General features: G+C 35.1%; 1 protein-coding gene across 18 annotated transcripts in view; it reads left to right on the forward strand.

Annotated features, from left to right (window-relative positions):
- Positions 1 to 20,838, forward strand: part of ERC2 (ELKS/RAB6-interacting/CAST family member 2) — a 969,867-nt gene that overhangs the window by 467,571 nt on the left and 481,458 nt on the right. For 9 of the 18 annotated variants that reach the window (XR_008523745.2, XR_008523744.2, XM_054552033.2 and 6 more), the window contains 3 exons: positions 2,640 to 2,675; positions 12,791 to 12,820; positions 13,712 to 13,905. Coding sequence is in view for 16 of the 18 variants with exons in the window: in XM_054552033.2 (XP_054408008.1) it covers positions 2,640 to 2,675; positions 12,791 to 12,820; positions 13,712 to 13,905 (260 nt within the window). In the remaining 2 variants the exon portion in view is untranslated. The remainder of the gene's footprint in view (positions 1 to 2,639; positions 2,676 to 12,790; positions 12,821 to 13,711; positions 13,906 to 20,838) is intronic. The other 9 variants (XM_054552039.2, XM_054552040.2, XM_054552041.2 and 6 more) reach the window with 3 other exon arrangements.

Below are 20,838 nucleotides of genomic sequence, written 5' to 3' on the forward strand. Positions count from 1 at the left end.
TCTAAGCTAGCTTTGTGAAAGAGAGAAATTCATTGGCTCCATTCCCTGCACTATTTTACCTTAGTCACAGTGTGCTGAGTCGAGAAGAAAGATGGCCTCAAATAGACCTGGGCATGAAAGATGTCCTCCACCTACTCTGATGAGCCGTTGTTATGGAGATCAGGGGGCTCCATTTATTATTTCTATAGGTACATGCTTGACACCCTCCTTTTTAGTGTAAATCATCTATGGGAATTTGAAATCCACTAGTAATTAAAAGGAAGAGATTCACATATTGTTGCTTATACTTTTCATGTAATGACTTGACTGGTTTAATAAATCAACATTTATGCAATTCAGTATAGTTTCTTTCAACATAGCTGTGGTTTGCCCCTGAGATCATTCAGAGTGTGTGGTTTCCTTTGACTAGCAGGTAGACACCACACACTGAAATTCACAGACCAAATCCTGTAAACATTGTAGCATTATTCCTGACAGCATTTTAACATTCTACCAAGTCACTAGAATTAAAGTAACAAATATGGTTGTCTTGCTGTAAAGGACCTATTTCATTTATGAAAAGATAACTTATTTCTAAGTATATACATAATCTTTGCTTACACTATCTCCTAAATGCATAGTGCAGTGAGTTTAAATAGGGTAATTATAATTTAAATATATTTATGTCTAACCTGCAAATGCTATTTTATTTTTGGCTGTCTAGCATGGACTAAATTCAAAAGTTTAAAATATTTTTTCAGTAGTCTTTAATTTCTGCTAATAAATAGTTCCGTAAAAACCTCAAATACCCATCACCTTAAAAAAATTGAGATCTACATGAAATATTTGAAAATGTAAGCCAACAGTATGTGAATATACATATAAACACATCATTTACTCATGGAAAAATAAGCAGCTATAAAAGCTTAAGTGTGTCTGGGCCTCTTTTTAAATAAAAGGGTACGTGACTTGTGAATTAAATATAAAAGTTTACTAAATGAAAGCTGAAAACATAATAGTTTTATTATGTCATAAATGCACCAAAAATCCCCAATGGAATTTTCCTCAAGGTTTGTGAGTGTCCAGGTATTTTTCCTATAAAATCTACACAACATTGTAGATGTGTGTCGTTGAACAGAAACCTTGTCTGCCAGTGGCAATGAAATCCAAACGATGATTTAAACTTATTTTTGTCTTGTAAACAATGCTTGACATTGGTAAAGGGAGTTTTTACATAAAAGTTTGTGGAGAACATTCAGACACCTGATTACTTTAACCCTTTATTATACTGTGTTAATTTAAGATGCCTTCAATACTTTGTGATGACAAATGGTTATAGGCAGAAAAGGAACTCCCTTATACATTCCATCCCACTACTTATAAATGTTCATGTGTGAGGAAATTTTTACTGATACTAGTGAGGCTGATAAAATGATACTAACCAAATAATGCATAATTGCAAATTATGAATGTCCTTTGTAATTAAGTGCATTCATCAATCTTAAATAGACACCCAAGAGTTGAGAAGAGGCTGATAATTGACGTATGGATCATTTTGTCTTTCAAAAGAGTATTTGAGGTTCAAAATGGGGGAGTAAATTTACCCTATGTGATTAGAAATCAGTTGAGAAGCAATGGCAATTCAAAATACGATTTATGCTCTTTAGTAATTTTTCAATTAATATTATACCTGAGAAGGGAGTTTCTTTAAACCATGATAACATTGTCATTTACTTCATTCAAGTTGAAGGAAAGAGTAATAGAGGCTCTTAAAAAGTGTGTCTTAGCTTAAAGCAAAGTAATAGTTTCTACACTATTTCGCCTTCTACACCTTGACATTGAGCCCCAGATAAATAGTGCAGGTATTTAGAAAATATAACTTGAGAGTGCTGTTTAAAATAATATTCAGCACATTTAAATCCACAAAAATTTAAATCTTCAACACAAAATAGACAAGAAAACATTACAGATTCTAAAGCACTTGGAACATGATAGAATATCTTTGAAAATTATATTTTCTATTAATCCGGAGACAACAGTAGAAACTGGTAATAGGCAATGGATAAGACTGTATTTTGGTCCTGCTGATTTAAATTTTTTTTCTTTTCCCATTTAAGTTAATCCAATGAAGTCTGACTGATATTTTGCTATTGCTAACCTGCTGTTTGCTAATCTGTATTTTTCTGAAGATAGACCGAATAGAAAATTCAGGCTTGTGTTAATATAAAAGAAGAGCTATAAATTCAATGATAAGATTTAATTAATCTTTTATTATTACCATCTTTGAAGTTCAGGTAATAAATTGCAGACTTGGCCAAAAGTACTTCTTCTGATTCATTGCTGGAGGCCAGCACTTCATGAATCATCAAAAGTGGACAGCTTTCTTTATTTCATGGGTTATTTAACTTGAGAAAGGGAAAGTAACACAAACCTTAAATTTCTTATTCCAGCTATTCTTTTTTAGGAGCCAAAGTCAACATTTGTATTTCCCTAGAGCATCTCACTTTCACTGTGGAATGTTTAGAAACTGAAATTTCTTCTTTTTTAACGACCAACTCGTCTGTGCGAATGCACTGGATTTGTTGAGCTAATGCTGTTTTTCTGGATCTTTCCTTCTTTCTCTGTCTGTGCCTCAATGCCTCCCCAACTTTGCAATGTAGCAAGCTGAGCAGTTGTTCAATCAGATGTACAACCCAGTAAGTCATTTCTGAAAGTTCCCGCTGTAACATATCAAAGCATGAGGATCCATTGATCACCAGTCACAGTGTGCCATACTGGGGAGGTTTTGAAAATATTTATGAGTTTCTTCCCCTTTCCGTTCTGTCAAAAGAAATGATCTGTGCTGAAGCCACTGCCATTTCTTTTGAATGTGAAATTTAAAAATTAATAACTCAAGAAAATATTGCCAACTCTGATATTACCTCCTTCTTAACCTCAGCCCAAAGACTATTGAAAAAACAAAAGTCAGCTGAAGAGCTAGGCTTATGGAACTCTTCCTTAAATCCTTCAAACACAAGCATATCTAGGCCGAAAGGGATAACAACATTTGTAAAATAGCAAACAATTCAATGTCTGTTTTATTCAAGTGACAGAAGTTAAAACAGGTTTAGATTTAAAAATAGGGTTATGCTCTTTGAGATTGGTAAATACCTGACATTACTGTGGATTTTGTAACAGTTAAAAGCATGCCATTTGGCTGAGGACAAACCATAATATAGTCTCCTAGTAACAGATAGTAACAATTCCGATTATAGCTTAATAGAGTACGAAAAAACCAGGTAACTAGTAAAAATATATGTAAAATGAGCCAGGTGCCACCAAGATTTTTTTTTTATCCTAGTGACATGTGTGCATTTATTAATATATGAAGCAGTTTGTTTTTTTAACTTATTAAAGAAGAAAAGCTTTTTTGTTCAGTGAACTTAAGTGGCTTACTGGGAAAATATTTCATAAAGGTGGCTAGAGTTTATCATTTGTCAGATGTGATCTGTGCTATCATGCATTCTAATCACCTCCTATGTATAAATCCCCTTATGGAGAAAATGAATAGCATGGATAAAGGAAACAATTCCACCCACAACTTTTTATTTGTTAAGCCACTTCTTCAGGATACATACAGCTTGATCTGCAAGATGTTCAGGTGTACTTAGATTCAGCCTCCACCCTCCATTCTTTACAACACATTTTATTTTTGCACACAGAATTCCTAAAACCCTGCTGGAGCATCTTTGTTAACCTCTTTTTCAAAATACGGATTTTAGCAGAGAAGCAAAAAATAATCAGCTCAAGTTTCTTTTTTCCTTAACATTTGAATAGAAGTGCTAATCAGCAGGCTCAAGACAGTGGAGATGTGAAGAAAGACAAATAAGACTGGAATATCTTCAAGCTCGAAAACTTACCCTGGGAAAAATGAGTGTTTAAAAAAAGTTGTTTAAAAAATAAGCGAAATAATTCCACTGCAATTGTTTCATACTTACTAGTTAGGAACAGGAAGAAAACCAAAGAATGTCATGTTTTGGGTGTGTGCATGACAGATGGGGAGAGCCTTGTTCCTGCAGCAGCAAAAATATACCAGGACCATGCTAGGAGTTCACTCTCCCTGTCAGGATAGGTAGGACCAAAGAAATAACTCTCAGTTAGCTTTTAGACCATTTCTAGAAATATCAGTGACATGGCATCATCAACTTTTACTTCACTTCACCCCACTGGTGTGTCTCTCATATGCCAGCATGAACTTTTCAGTCTTTTCAATGACTAATTCAAAAGTCATTGACTGACTTTTCTCCTCAAGTTAATTAAACTAACCCATTGGTTTGGCATCCCGGGAATATAGCCAAACTCTCATTATTTTAACTCCCCCTGTCTCGGTGTCCAATTCTTTTTTGGACTGATAGGGATGCAGCATGATGGATTTTCTACCCTTAATTGTCTTTTAAAAATGACTATGTTTTTCTTAGTTATAAAAATAATATATGGTCACGGTAGAGAATTTGCAACCATATGGAAGGCTATAGAGGAAAATTAAAAAATAACAGGACATCTCACGGCACAGAAATAATTGCTGGAACATTTGGATTGTTCTCCACCTAGACATCCTTTTGTTGTTGCTGTTCTTTTTCTCTCTTTTTCTTTTCTTCTTTCTTTCCTCTCTCCTCTTCTTGCCTTCTCCTTCCCTTTATTCCTTCTTTCTTTCTCTCGCTCTTGTGTTACTTTTTCTTTTTCTTATCTAACACTCTACTTCAAAGTGTTTATTTGGGTTTATATTCTATTTTTTTAATATTATTAGAATTTTCTCATATAATGAACTATTCCTCCAAAATACTATTTTAATGATTGTATACTATTCTACTCTATTTGCTTATTCCTCTAATGTTGGTAATTTCTTCCCCCAACACCATTTTTTTTTTTTTTTAAACTTAAGATGAGGTCTCGCTCTGTTGCCTAAGACTGGTCTCAAACTCCTGAGCTCGAGGGATCCTCCTGCCTCAGCCTCTGGAGTTGCTGAGACTACAAACATGTGCCACCATGCTTACCTTCTTCCTGCACCAGTGATTTGTAAAGATCCCAATAGTTCCTACTATCTTGAGTTTCCTAGGAATTCCACCAAAGCATGCTTCTTCCAGCACTGATTAAAGATGGCCTTTCTGCCGCACCCTGGCCAACATTGAGAATTGTCATTTTACCTAACTTTGACACATGTTTAGGTGGAATTTTTTTTTCCTTTTTAACTTTTCTTTCTTTAATTACTACTGAAGTTGAGGTTTTTCAGTACATTTATTAGCTTTTTGTATTTTTTCTTACATAAGTAGTTTAAATCAGTTGAGCACTTGCTTTTGAGTTTACTGTTTTGTTCATTGGTTTATATGAGTTATTCTGTGTTTTATATAGAATTTTTGCCAGATTTATGGCAGTTTTATTTAGCCTAAATTTTTTTATGTATATAGAGAACAATTTTTAGGTTCTTGACCTGTACTTTTCTTTAGGCTTTCCTCACTGCCTTTATTCTGGAAAGTATTCTCTGATTTCACTTACCTATATTTAAAATGTTTTAATTTTGCTTTTGGTATCAAGTTAAGCCTTTTATCCATCTTTAGTTTATTTTTATTCATGTTGAGAGGTGAGGTTCTAATTATATTTTTCTAAATTATCAACTAATTATCCAGCACTATTTATCAAACAATTTTCTCTTTATTCACTGATCTTGATACTATTTTATTGAATATGAAGTTCTCATTTGGGTGAGTGTCTTAGTTTCTCAGTATCTGTTCAGTTTTATTGATGTCTCTAATTTGTTGGGTCAAAATTTTAATTATTGTATCTTTATTATATTTTTAAATATCTAGTAAAACAAATTACACCTTAATTATTTCTGCTTTTCATTTTGTCTTGTTTTAAGTTTTTAGCCTTTAATTTTCTATCATTCCAAGTAAATTTTAGGATCACTTTGTCAATTAAAACACAAAATTGTTGATTTTAATTTTAATTATATTTAATCTATAAAATAATTTTAGAATTATTTATATGTTCCCAATATTATTTCTTTCCATTCATAAACCTGATCCAACTTGTATTTATTCCAGTGGCTTTTTACAGTGAAGTTTTAATATTTTCCTGTTATAGACCCATGATATTTCTTCTTAAAGACAGTCTTAGGCATATCTATATATATTTAATTTTTAGGTTGGTATTGTAAATGATATACTTATTATTTTATTTTCTAATCAGTTATTGATAGCTAGGAAATTTCTTTTATTCTTGTATGTTTATTTTCTATATGGCCACATAACAAATTTTTGGTGAATTATAGTACAGTTGTTTTTTGTTAAATAAGGTAATTTTATAGTCAATTCTTTGTCTGACAGTCTACACTATGTCGAGTAAACAAGGATTAAGCTTTTAAGTGCTTCTGCAAGTATTTTTATTTCTAGAGTAGAAAGGAACCTTTTACTTTTTATTTCCTTTTACTTTAGTCACTCTGTTGCACAAAGTGATATCTAATGACATTTCTTAGGAACCTAAAATTTTGCCTTGATATCATTATTTTTCTTATAACCTTTCTGCAGCTTAACTATCATTCTACTCCTGGAGTTTTGTCTTATTATTATAACACTGTGCAGGTTATCTTCAGTTGGGTTCTTTTTCTTCCCTTGGTTCTTAATTCTAAACAAATAATATGTGTGTTTCATCAGTCTCAAATACCTTGTTTGCTGTAGCCCTTGTGGTCATTGTATGCAGAGATGGTATCAGGAGTCTTTCAAAAAATTTTAATAAATTTTTAGACCTTCTGTGTTCCTAATTTAGTGCTTCATATAATACCCTTGTTGCTAAAAGGCAAATGACTGATTTGGAGGCACTGGGTGCAACCTTGCTGTTGGCCAGGGCACATTTGAAACCCCTCTGATGTTCCCCACACTTCAGGTACCCAGTGCCTAGTAGTTATCCATTTGAAATCCTATCTCTTCTCAACACATATTTAGCAGGGCTCACATTTTACATAAGTGTTTACAAAAAACATAACAAAAGCCAAAAAGCAGGCATTTTTCATTCCAGAGAGATAGAAAAAAATCTTGTTAATGTTCAGTGAGGTCTTCCTGTTTTGTAGGTCATTACAGGACAGTATAATCCCAGGACCGTAATGGGCTGAATTATAAATGCTTTCCCAGTCATTGTTTGAATATAGTAGTTTCTTTTTATGATTTTTAAAGCCTATTTCTGAAAAGTATTCGACTCACTCTTAAACCAGTTATCTCCCAGCACAGTGGAAAGTTACAACTATTTAAGAGATAATTCCAGGCATGCACATAGCATGTGTAAACACATGCATACACACAAACACCTACCCTATAATTGATCCAGGCTTTCAGTGTCTAAAAAACTCAACTAACATTTGCAATAACACTCAACATTTGAAGCCACATGTTTTGTTTGAGGACATCCAGATAATTACCTCAGTTCTCTACATTGCTAATTTTAGGAAATCCCATAATTAAAAAGGATTACATTAATAATTACAGTTTTGTTTGGAGGGTCTTTAAAAGTATTAAGCATACAGTTGTTCTTTTTTGTGTATGTGTGTGTGTGTGAGAGAGAGAGAGAGAAAAAGAGAGACATAAGAATATTTATTTATATTTATTTATACATATCCTATTTGTTCCATCTATGAAAAGAATTTTTTTGGTATGGTTGTTTTAATACGCAAATTTTTGAATATTCTGAATGCAGTTAGCTTGAATTGTGAGTGAATAATTTCCTTTAGAACTAAGATATATAGGGGCTGGATGTGGCGGCCTGTACCTGTAATCCCAGCACTTTGGGAGGTCAGGGCTGGAGGATCACTTGAGCTCAGGAGTTGGAGACCAGGCTGGGCAACATAGCAAACCCCATCTCTACCAAAAAAAAAAAAAAAAACCAGAGCTAAGATGTATGACATTTCAAAATACATCATTATTAGTTTCCAAATGTATTATTTAGGCTCAGCTATGATGCTTGGTATTGATTCATTATATTTTAAATGAAATTTAATTTTCTAAATTAGGGACCTAAAGTTTTGCCTTGATATTGTTATTTTTTTTTTATAACCTGTCTGAAGCTTAACTATCATTCTACTCCTGGAGTTTTGTCTTATTATTATAACACTGTGCAGGTTATCCTCAGTTGGGTTCTTTTTCTTCCCTTGGTTCTTAATTCTAAACAATAATATGTGTGTTTCATCAGCCTATAATAGAGTTATATCAGTCTATTATAGAGTTATAATATGTTATATATAACAAATATATAATATATAATATAAATATTATAACTCAATAATCACCTTAAAAATTTTCTTTTAAAACGTAATGTTTTGTTTATAACAGAATTATGAGAAGATTGAAATTTCTTTTAGAAGACTGTAGTCAAACATATAAATGTACACTGGCACGTAGACATACATCTTAGAAAATATATAAGCTCTGGAAAACCTTGTAATTTACAGTTGGTCTGGAGATATTTTCTGGGCCTTCTCCCTGTAACCGGTTCCAGAAATAAAAAACTCTCTTCCTCCCCAAAAAAAAAAAAAAAAAAAAAAAAAACATAATTTTTAAAATCGTTTCTATACCCTGTTCTGCTGTTAAGATATGAAAGGAATATTAAAGCGCTGTCAGTGGACATTAAACCACCAACATGCCACAATCGAGAATCGTATTTCTACACTGCCTAAATGTAGCAAATTATTGCTAAAACCCAGAAACAGCAGGGAAGAAAAGTCATCAAATACATTCGTTAACATTCTGCTTTTATTTTATGGTCATGATTAATTATTTGTTTATTTTGAGGGAAATGATTTTTAATTAAAATTGGTAGGGTTTATTTCAAAGGGAACGTGTTATGTAATGTAATAATTGAATGTTCCCTGCCTTGTTTCACAGCAGGTTTCTGGACCAAAGTTAATACTTTCCTTTCTAGGGATCTGGAATGATGAACTGCCATTTTATTGGAAATAATCAATGACCAGTCTTCATAAGATTAAATGTAAATAAACTTGTATGATTTTGATACTTGACAACCCCATAGTTTGGCTTTAGCCATTTTTGGCTTCTTAACTTTCATTTACATATAGTATTAATCTGAAGTTTTGCCTTATTTCCTGATGTAGTTATACATTCTTTCACTAAAATAACTACTAGGTTATTATAACTATAAGTTAATATACTGCTCATCCCAAGCTATGGTCAGAGCCCTCTTAAGGCCTGATCTAGGCTTTCAAAGTCAGTTCACATCAAAACCAAGAGGGCTGCCCACATCAGTGAGGCTCCAGAGTTTGTTTTGATTATTCCCATTTGTGGGGAAATTTCCTTACATATGGAAATACAAGAAACATAATTGGGAGTCCCTCAAAACTTACTGATGTAGTATGCAATGCAGACATTTCTGAAATGTCCTTTTCCCATTTTTTTGTGTTTCTATAAGATGCTTGAGAGTTGCTCTAAATGTTTTAAGAAATATTTTTGAGCAGAATCAGATACCTGGATTTGCATTTAAACTGACCCGTTTAATCAGTAGAATTAAATCTCTATATTAATGAAAATGCTTATTGATATTCCTTTAGTTTTAATGATGGTGGATGTCCTTGAAAGTGGTGATGAGCTTGCTATATTCATGGTAAATAAGATCTGAAACCATCAAAAGAAAACTCACACCAATTTGTGTTTTTAAGAGGTAAATTCCTGACTAATGAAAATAGGAGGACAAAGTTGATGTTCCTTAGAAGTATAGAATGGGCAAGCCTTCCCAGACCTTGTTGGGGAGCTAATTGCAAACCAACAGATTCTTCAGGAAAAATATTACTGTGAATTTTCAATTTATGTCTTGAATACATTAGAATGCAATGGCAGGAATTTACTGTGATCATGATTTATTCAAATCTGCTTTTTTCGCTGTAGTGTCCTAAAGTATGTTAGATCCAAGTCTGTTACCTACTTTTGATCTCTATCAGGAGCTGCTAGTCCAGATGAAAGAACTCATGTTGTTATTTGAAAAGGCGAGAATATTGCCTAAATACAAATAAAGTGCTTATTTCATTCCATTTTTGGAGGAAGCTCAGTACTCATAATTTTGAAGGAAGCATTGGCTTTAATAAACTCAATTTCCTCCACTATTTTATTTAGTATAGAATCACTCATGTCTGTAGATCATGGTAGAACACATTCATGCAGGTTACTAGTTAAAAATTTCAGCCCATCCTCTGAAAAGTTGTGACTTCAGGCTGAATAGAGCTGGTTATGTACAATATCTTTTGTAAATTCTTTAGAGGCTTTTGCCTCCAATATGTAAGCTTAGTTGGGGACTCACCAGCCTTCCCAGCCATGTGAAACTCTCTTTCATTGAGTCTTTACATGGACCCTAGTAATGATCCAAGAAGCAGCGGTTTCCCTGTCATCTTTATATGACTTTTTCTTAATGCTTTCTATTGATTTGAAAACATTTAAATGATATTTTAATAGCCCTCCCAACAATTCTGGCACCAAGATTGAAAGTGGCTTGACGTAAGTTCTTTTGCCTGGAAATCAGTGGATATTGATATAGAGATAGAGAGATTTAACTCACAGGTATTCTTGAGGTTGTCTATTCATTTTATTGATTGATTGATTGAGATGGAGTATCGCTCTGTCACCAGGCTGGAGTATAGTGGCATGATCTTGGCTCACTGCAACCTCCGCCTCCCAGGTTCAAGCAATTCTCCTGCCTCAGCCTCCTGAATAACTGGGACTACAGGCGCGTGCCTCAATGCCCAGCTAATTTTTGTATTTTTAGTAGAGATGGGGTTTTACCATATTGGCCAGGATGATCTCGATCTCTTGACCTCGTGATCCACCCACCTTGGCCTCCCAAAGTGCTGGATTTACAGGCGTGAGCCACTGCACCCGGCCGAGGTTGTCTATTTATTTTAAAAATCTCATTAGCACTTGAGGTGTGATCTATTAATAATAGATACCAGGCCAGCCGTAAACTTGGCTCTGGTCTTCATTCTGATAACATGACCTAACTTCAGCATCAAATGATGTCAACAGTGGTACAGTCTAGATTCAGGCACTTTTTTTTCCTAGGCTTTCTGTGCCTCTAACATCCCATGAGTCCTTTCACCATACTTACTTACTTGTTTGAAAAGACTATGAATTCATCTGATTTCACCCACTGTTGAAAAGTGGTGTTGAATAATCATCTTTTCTTCATGGAGCTAAAATAAGGAATATGTGTACATACCTATCACTAGCAGACTATGGTGTCTCTGTCTCTGTAAACCTATCGGGGAGGCTTTGTTTTTTTTTTTTTTTTTTTTTTTTTTGGTGGGGGAGTATGTAGTATCTTGTCAATGAAAATCAAATAAATCTATTAACTTAGCTGAATAACAAGCTGTATTTCTGGGATGCACATTATGAAATAATAATTATAATAAAAACAAAAGTGAATAATATCTCCTCCCATGTTTGTCATTTTGTAGTTTTCACGGTTTTTAGGCTAATTAATTTGCCTAATCTTATGTAAATATAAGATGCAGGACTGGATTTAGAATCTTGATCTTGCTACTAGTAATCCTGTACCCACTTATTAAAAACAGACAATAATAATAACAATAAGAAAAACAACCAAAATAAGCCACAGCAGCTAACTGCTAGCTATTTGTGAACTTTTAAAAATCAGCATCAGGAAAGGAGTTTTAACTCTCATAAGAAACAGGCAATCAAAATATATGTATTCATTTGTTTTGAGTGCTTCCAGCTGCTCATTACTCAGTTCATTAATTCTTTTTAAAAAATCTTAATAGCATTGTTTGGATAGTTCAAGAAATGTCATGAAAAGGTTTTTAATTGCTGTAAAAGAATGGTAATACAGTATAAAAGTGAAAGAGAGGTTAACAGGAAGTTTTTCTTTAGCAGTTTAAAAGCTGTATATTTTAAATGCTTTTCTGTAACAAAAGTAATGATTCATATTATCACAAATAGAAGCAGGTATATGGAGTAGTTACTTTCTTTTAAAATAGAATTTTTGCTCTACATTTTTAAAGTGGAGATTAGGAAATTTATTCATTATTTAAGCTTAAAATGAAATTATTAGATAAATATACTCCTAAAGGTATATTAGCTCAGGATTCTCTTTCAGATTATTTTAATTGTACTGAAAAAGTTTAATAATCTATTATAATGAAACACAGAGTGCATAGTAAATAAATGAAAATAAATGTTTTCTGAAAAATGTTGGTAAAAGGGAATAAACCAGTACCTGATAGTGTGTTGAATTGACGTATTTTTCTTGTTTTTTTTTTGTATAATTGAGTTTATTTCTTAAATAAAGAAATCTTAGGTTTAAGAACATGAAAGCAACTTTTTCCCCTTTATCCTCATGCTTAAATAATATGTTACATGCAAAAATATTATTTCTAAAATGATTATTTTGTCATATGAAATTTATTTTATTTATACTAATTTTTGAATTTTTTTTCTATTAAATCATTGCAAAGACTGTCAAACCTTCTAACCATAGTATTAGTATTAATTTTTCTAACCATGCATGTTTCATTCAACCCCACAGTAGCTGTAGCTTGCTTGCCTTGTTTTTTCCCTGAAATTTTCAAAAAAGTATATAAAAACCACAATAAATATCTGCTCCATGTAGCAAGACAGCAGAATAACTTAAGTCCTTATAAATTGTTAACATTTGATTATGTCACCCATGGATTTTGGAGATACATACATATATGACTTATCTGAACTTTCTATGTTGAATGTGCACTGTTGTATAAACTACTTGTTTTTTCCCTGCCTGCTCTTTGAAGAAGTCAATTAGGAATAATGGGAAACAAGGGGTAGGCAAAACATTGCAGTGCAGTGTTATTTCTATCTGTCTGGGAATATTTCAGCCAAAAGTTTATTTTGGGAAAAAAAAAAAAAGCTGTTAACGCACTCTCTCACACACAAACCCACAAATACTTTGGCTGCAAATTATTCTGCAATGTTGTTGCTGTGTTGTTGCCTGTGTCTTTTCTTGTGTGTGAAGCTGCCACCCACCCATGCATGTGTTTGCAGATTCACGTCTGTGTACTTGTTCATGAATTAGCTCATCCTCCTCCTGGTTTAGGTTAAATTTATTTAAGAGAATGAGAATTTATGGGTATAACTGTTAGCTGGAAAGTCCTTCCTCACCTCCAAGCCTCCTTTCAAACTATATTTCCTGCGAAATTTCTCAGTGGAATGACATGTTCAATTATTAGTCAATCAGTCTCTTATATGTTATCTGGCTTTATATATGCCCTTGATGGTTCTTGGAAAATAATCCAATATTGTGTTGTTTTGGTGTCTTTGTATTGGAAATGGAAGCATTTTGTATGAATCACCTTAACTGTGAGGAGTTGAGTTGTCTTAGGTCTGCTTATCAAATGATTGGGAGTAAAGACATCACAGTATCTAACCCTACTTTTTGGTGGAAAGAAGAGCTAAAAGTAGCAACATTTAATGGAACAAAATATCAATAATCAAAGAAACTCCCCTGTGAAACTCTAATATTATTTTAAAATCAGCATTGTTCTAAGGTAGCTGAAATGTGTGATTTTTCTATTTTGCCTTTTCACTGACAATATACCCATAAATCTTGGTGGTGATTTTCTCTCCAAAGTTAATTTCTGGGCCATTGGTGACAGCACTATCTATTGTTCTAAGTTGTTGTCTTAACTGCATTCTTTAAAAATGTAATGTTGAAGGCACATAATATTGAAGATGACTCCAGGATGAACCCTGAGTTTGCAGACCGAATAAAACAGCTCGATAAAGAGGCGTCTTACTACCGCGACGAGTGTGGCAAGGCCCAAGCGGAAGTGGACCGGTTGCTGGAGATCCTCAAGGAGGTGGAGAATGAGAAGAATGACAAGGACAAGAAGATTGCAGAACTGGAGAGGTAAATTTTACAGTTATGTAAATTGTTGGCAGTGAGAGAACATGGACTGCGTGGTTGCCCATCTCTGGTTGTGGTGGATTTGGACTGTACGTTCATATTACAAGTTAGAAACAAGTCGTAAATGAGGAATATGGCCTGTGAAAGATGACGTTTCTGTGGAATACTAAGAATGCAATTGGCGTATCTTCCGAGGGATTATATACTTCTTTGGTGTGAAGAAAATAGTGGTCAACTTTCTTGAGTGATGTCCATGATCTAGCATTTTTCCAGCGAAGTGTGTAAGAAATGGGGGCTTTGACTACCCAAAACCTCAGTTCTTTTCCATCACAGGTAAATATTTGTGGTTTAGTTTTGTCTTGATCAAACAATAACAACAACAACAACAACAAAAACCGAAGAATATAGTTGGGAATTCTTCATACAAGATAGGGGAAGAAGGAAGGAGCTCACATCCTTTGGATGTCTCTTGGTGCATCATGACAAATTCATCCTGGAGGTTTATCTCTTAAGAGGACCTTTTAAATACATATACTTGAATAGGTCCTGCATGATAGCAAATTCTGTGTAAAAACAGGGAGTGTTGCATCAGAGTATTTAGATTTCAGATAAATCATATCCATATTGTATTTATGTATAGTGTGGATGCTAAAAATAAGCTTGCTATCAATGTTTTTTCCTGTACTTCATGTAAGGAAAAAACTTTCTGAAAAATCCTACATAACTCCATAACCTCTGCAGATTTCTTATTGGTTCAGCAATAAGGCAGGGTTTGTCTTTTCCAGATTCAGTCCATATGGAAGAGATCACCAAATTTTGAACAAACCTGTGAATGTTAGCCAGCTTTGATCGAGACACTTGTGAGGCCCTAAAGGACTTCAAGACATACACAGAGTAGCTCTCTATCGTCTTATGGAAAGATCATGGGCTTCAGTGATAGAAAGACCTGAGTTCAAATTTCGCCTCTACTTTTTGCCAGCTGTGCAGGCTGGAGTGCAGTGGCATGGTTACAACTCACTGCAGCCTCAAAGTTCTAGGCTCAAGTGATCCTTCTGCCTCAGCCCCCTGAGTAGCTGGGACTACAGGTGCACACCACTACACCTGGCTAATTTTTAAAAATCTTTTGTAGAGATCAGGTCTCACCGTGTTACCCAGGCTGATCTCCAATTCTTGGACTCAAGCAGTCATCTGTCCTTAGCCTTTCATGGCCTTGAATCTTGTTAGAAGTGAGTGAATCTCTAACAACCTATTCAAATGATGCTTTGCAAGCAATTGGTCCCCAGGTAAAGTGGAACGTGTATATCATTATGAACAAATGCTAAAACAAATAAATTCTCAAGGCCAGATATGGTGGCTCGTATCTATAATCCCAGCACTTTCGGAGGCTAAGGTGAGAGGATGGCTTGAGCCTAGGAGTTTGAGGCCAGCCTGGTCAACACAGAGAGACCTTGTATCTACAATAATTAGCCGGGTATGGTAATGTGTGCCTGTGATCCCAGCTACTCAGAAGGCTGAGACAGGAGGATCACTTGAGTCCAGGAGTTCAAGGCTACAGTAAACTATGAGCCACTGCACTCCAGCCTGGGGTCAAGATTCCTCTCTCTAAGAAAAGAAAAAAAAATCTCAACTTTGTCTCTGTATTAAACAAATAGGTTAATTTCCAATAAAATTTCAACATTTTCAGGTATAATATTTGGTACATTCAAATTCCAAATCAATTACTATTTCTCTTCATAATCTTAGCATTAGTTTGATGATAATCTGATTTTTATTCATTGTGACCAATTTTAGCAGTAAAGTCAAGGATTTCATTTTTTCTGAGGTAACTATCCCAAATAGAATCCTTAAAGGGCTTTGTTTTAATTTTAAAATGTGGGGATGTTCTGCTAGTCTGCTGGTTCTTAAAAAGTGGGGAGCACTGTGATTTTAGATGGATCTATTTTGGAACTACATTTTAGAACCAAAATTTTTCTTAGAAAAACTGACATGAGATCACAGGAAAGTTATGATCATGTCTCTTTCATTGATTAGGAAACTGAGATCTAGAAAAGTTAAATGACCTTCCTGAGATTGGGCCTATAGTCAGAAAGATGTGAAACTGTAATGTGGGTTTCCTGATTCCTAGTCCACTGCTCTGAGAAGCAGTGAGCTATGTGGAGGATGCCCTAGATAATAATATTAAAAATTATAGTAGTTTTATTTGTAATACTAGGGTATGTATATTGTGTGTATATTCTATGCTCACTGTGTGCCAGGTACTCTGCGAAGCACTTGATGTGCAATACTGTGTACCTTTTAGTCTTACCCACAATACAGAAACTGTCATTATTCTCATTTTACAGATGAGAAACTGTGATTTATACAGATTAAGTAACTTCCTCCAGGTTGCAGAGCTCATAAGAATCTAGTCAGGATTCAAACTCAGGGCTGACAGATGAGCCATTGAGAACAATCCCTTCCACTAATGGGCCAGAAGAAAGAAGCTAGTACAGCAGCACTAAACAGTCAAGCGACCAGCATAGAGCCTTCCTGAGCAGGCGTTGCTGCTGGGCTGCAAGAGATCTACCTCTTTATTAGCATACAGGAGAGAAAGTGATGTGCTTCACGTTTAGATGGCATTTTTTCTATACTAAACCAGCCCCCCAGAACTGTAATTGAAAATCAGGACAAGCTACTATAAACGTTTACATATAAACAGCTTAATGGTCTAATTGGACAAACAGATCTTAGCTGGACACTATTGCCTTTAAATCATCAAGAATATTCAGATTTTTATTTCTTCAATATGGAATGCATTAAAGCAGCAGTGATTTTACAGGCATTTATCTTTATGTACTTTCTGCACATTTTCTTTATCTCTGCCTTTGCCTCCCCTTAAAGCTGATGCCTCCTAGGCACTGTAATTCATAAAACGTGTGGTGGGACCTGAGTGTGTCCCAGTACTCTGCCTACCCGTGTCTTGCGTCCAGCAGCAGAGCATTGTCTGGGAAATGTCTGAGCTTCAGCCCCAACCCAGGCCCCTAAGGAGATGGAGGTGGAGATTCAGAAGGGAAGTTTCTTGGGAAAAAAAGGGCTCAGCCTTGGCCTGCCTTTCTGAAGCATTATCTGCTGTGCTACATGTGTATTCTGACCAAAACATCTTTTTCCAGTTGTCAAGCAGCCTTTTTCAAATTGGGCAATATTGTCATTTGCTGGATAAAACTACAAAATTCATACCTCACAATATTGAGAACTAAAGAGTTCTTAGCAATGTGACATGTATCTCCATTTTGGAGCCATGGAGAAATGTTTGCAATTAAATTTGTAATTTTGAAAACGAAAAATTGAACTTGAAATAAATTTGTGGTCTCTGGCTTGTAATGTGACCTGCCAGAGTGAAAGGACCTCTTTTAAAAGGAGCAAATGTTCTAAAATATTCCAGAACTTCAATTGTATGCAACAAAAAGTACAGGGTTAGGAATAACTCAGACAACCTTGACACTGGCCCCCTCCTCTCTCAGAAGGCAGTATGTGTTTACTTTCTATTCTGTTAATCTTCCCATTCCAGATAGCACATGGCTGGCATTTACACAATGCATTTACCTCTTAAATTCCATGTGAGTGATGTTTCTCATCAGCCATTAAAGATTTTGCTTTTTAAAGTGCATGTTGCTCTAGTGTGGTCCCACGTGCAGTTATGCCTGTAAACTCTTGCACGGCCCAGTGGGGAGCTTCTGCCTTGGACTGCAGGCAGCTCAGGGGAGTTTGCTACTAGGTGGGTGGTGGGCCTTGAGCAAGTCTCTGAGAGTTGGTCCAAATTCAGCTGAAGTCTTTATTCCGTCCCCGATGTCAGATGTCACGTATATTACACAACCTAGTGGCTAATTAAACCGTAGAGGCAGTGAAATATGCAGTGCTTCTGTGTCAGTGCCCATCAAGGTCTCTGAATTTTATTTAGAGTTTCAGAATTAATCCTTTGGTGACTTAGGGGAAAGAGAGAGGTTAATAGAATCTGTCAAGTAAGACCTGCTGTCACTATATTTCTCACATCCCGCCCATGGGAAGGAATCAGTTGGGTGACCTTTCATGTAATTATCTTAAATATGTTAGGGATTTTGTTGGTATTTGTCTAGAGGATGGAGAATGCCCAAATTGAGCCCTCAATCACATACCTCCCCAATGCGGAGAGGAGGCTGGATCCCTGGGGGTTCCACTCGTAAGACATAACATCAGAATGGAAAACAGGCTTCCACTTAATTATCTGGTTGGAGAAACAGTATCACCAGACATTTGGACACTGAGAAATCATTTTAGATGCCTAAAAGAGCCTTATCTAAGTTTGAGGAAGAGAATGTTATTTTTTCTTCTGATTTGCTCAATAATGTACTAACATAATTTCCTTGATGCCTTTCAGAGCTCCATTCAAAACGTAAACTTAAGCATTATTATTATTTTTAAATTATGATAATATGTTTTAGAAGTTTCATGGTACATGGAAAAAACTTGATGTCAGTTTTATTTGTTTTGATATAAATGTTTCTTGCCGAGTAATTTTCACTTACATTTGTTAATGTATTTGAAAGAATTTCTTGAAAACAAGTGGCAGATGGCTATACGCCATTCCTAGCAACTTTTTGGGGAAGGTCATTGGCATCACGGACACCTTTGAGAATTTGATGAAAACTAGGAGCCCTTGAAAGAGGCAACTACATCTGAAATGTGTGCTTGCCATTTCAGTTTAGGATTTCCTAAGGCTTGGCCACGGACCTTGATTTAATTACCTTTGATCCAGAAGGATTTGAAATGGCAGCTGGGGCCAGTGTTGCCAAAGTCCCCACAGTGATCGTGTCCTGACATAACTCTCATTTTCGATCAGTTGCGCATTTATGATCACAAAACACTCTGCAGGGGGATTTCAGATACAAGGGATTATCAAATCAACACTTTCCCCGTGTGGTTAATCTTAAATTTTCTCTTTCAGTTGTATCATTGTAGTCAACACTGTTTTCATTTGAAATGTTCTAGCTTAAGCTTTATCCTGAGGATTTATTTTATTTTGTTTTGTTTTTCCTTCCCATGTGAAATACCTAAAACTACTTTTTTATAGTATGGAATGGTGGGGCCCCATTGAGCAGAAAGCTGGAAAAGTATTTGTTTATCCACTTTGTTTTTGCAAAGGGCATTTTACAGATCAACAAAATGAATGTCCACTATGTGCTCCTGTAGTAGCCTGGAAGATGAATATGGTTTTTTGTTTGTTTGTTTGTTTTTTTATTTTTTTTGCTTGACAATAGAGATTATTGTTTTAACCAATGAGATGGGCATGCTAGATAATTTTATACAAACAAATTAAAAAGTATTATAACTTGATATTTTCAGTAATGAAGTCAGAACTTCATTTTTCTGACTGAAAAAAATTACTCTCAGCTTGGGAAGTTACTGTGTCCTTGCTGTGGAAGCTGATAGGTGGGTGGCACACCACCAAAAGCCCTCCTCAGGGGGTCTTTGATCATTGCTGTGTGCAGTGCTCTGTAAGCATCTAAAATGGAAATCTTTGAACCAAAAGCCAATTTGCTCAGCTCCTTTTGGTTTTCAGGGATGAAGGAAAAATATCTCATAGGATATAACCATCCAACTTACTGGTTCAAATAAAAATCTTTCTGACATGAGCACTTACCCAGGTCTAATACCTTAGTAGTTTCCATTTCAGTTTATTAAATAATAAAATTTTATATGCACACAGATAGGAACTTTCTCTATAAATATTCCTCCAGAGAAGGGCTGATGCTGTCATTGTACTGTGGGAGCACACCTCTGGTTCACGTCAGTGCTTTTTGTAATTATACATATCAGAGCAGATACCCGTTTCTTCGGTATGATATTTAATACAACAGCTTACAGTGTGTGCCCAGGGCTTTTGGGGGTAATGTAAGATAAAAGTTTGCTTCGTTTGGTTATAAACCTGCTGATATAACATCTGTTGGCTATATGTTTAAAACTAATGCATTTCCTTCCTTTTATTCTCTTTTGCTATCCCTTTTCCTTTCTGCTTATCCTCCAAATTGCTGCTTTCACCCTTGCTCCAATCAGCTTGACTCTCAGGTCAGTAATTTCAGTTTTTCTTCTAACTGCCTTTCCCTCCTAAGCTCAATTTATGGCTTGCACTTGTTTAACAAACACATTTCTGAAATGGTTTTCCTCTGGCCACTGCATTTCCCCCCGCTCATTTCATTCCATGCCTTGGGAAGGTTTATTTTATGAAAAGGATGTATAGGTGGGAAAAGGCAAGGAAAAAGGTGGAAATAAGTCACTGTTGGATTATTTAATTCTATTTCTGGATTATAAAATCCATGAGAGAAATTTGCATGATAACTCCCCAGTGCATTTCTCCTGAGCAGTTCGGAAAACTGACTGCAGGATGATACAATGTGGAGCCGTGGATAAAAACAAAATGCAGGATGCTAAATTTAACCTAGGAGAACAAAATATCTGCCCATGACACAGCAGCTTAAAAGCTAAATTTAATAGTGCAAACTGTTCAGACTTTTCGCTTAATAAATCACTGTGTTCTGAAAGATGTATAATACTTTTTAAAAAGTCACTTTTGAAAATTATCAATGTGTTAGTAACATATTGTACACACTTGTTATTTCCTGACATTGTTTTGGTTTTAACTTTCTAACTTCATTTTTATTAGCCATAAGGCATACTTTAATTACCTAGGGCATAGCATATGGAACCAAGTGTAAAACCTGATTCATTGTTGACTGTGTGTACCCCAATATTAAGAAATGAAATGGGCGTTTTGTCTGAAAACACATCCCAGGCTTGATTCCTCTAATGTAGGAGGCCCAAGCCCATAATTTCTTCCTTAAGTCAAGGACAACTTCTCTTTCCAATAAAACATAGTAATATGTAGTGATTTCTTTATCATTCAATCAACGAGTTTACTAAAGG

Source organism: Pongo abelii, chromosome 2 (assembly GCF_028885655.2).
Source record: "Pongo abelii isolate AG06213 chromosome 2, NHGRI_mPonAbe1-v2.0_pri, whole genome shotgun sequence".
NCBI lineage: Eukaryota > Metazoa > Chordata > Mammalia > Primates > Hominidae > Pongo > Pongo abelii.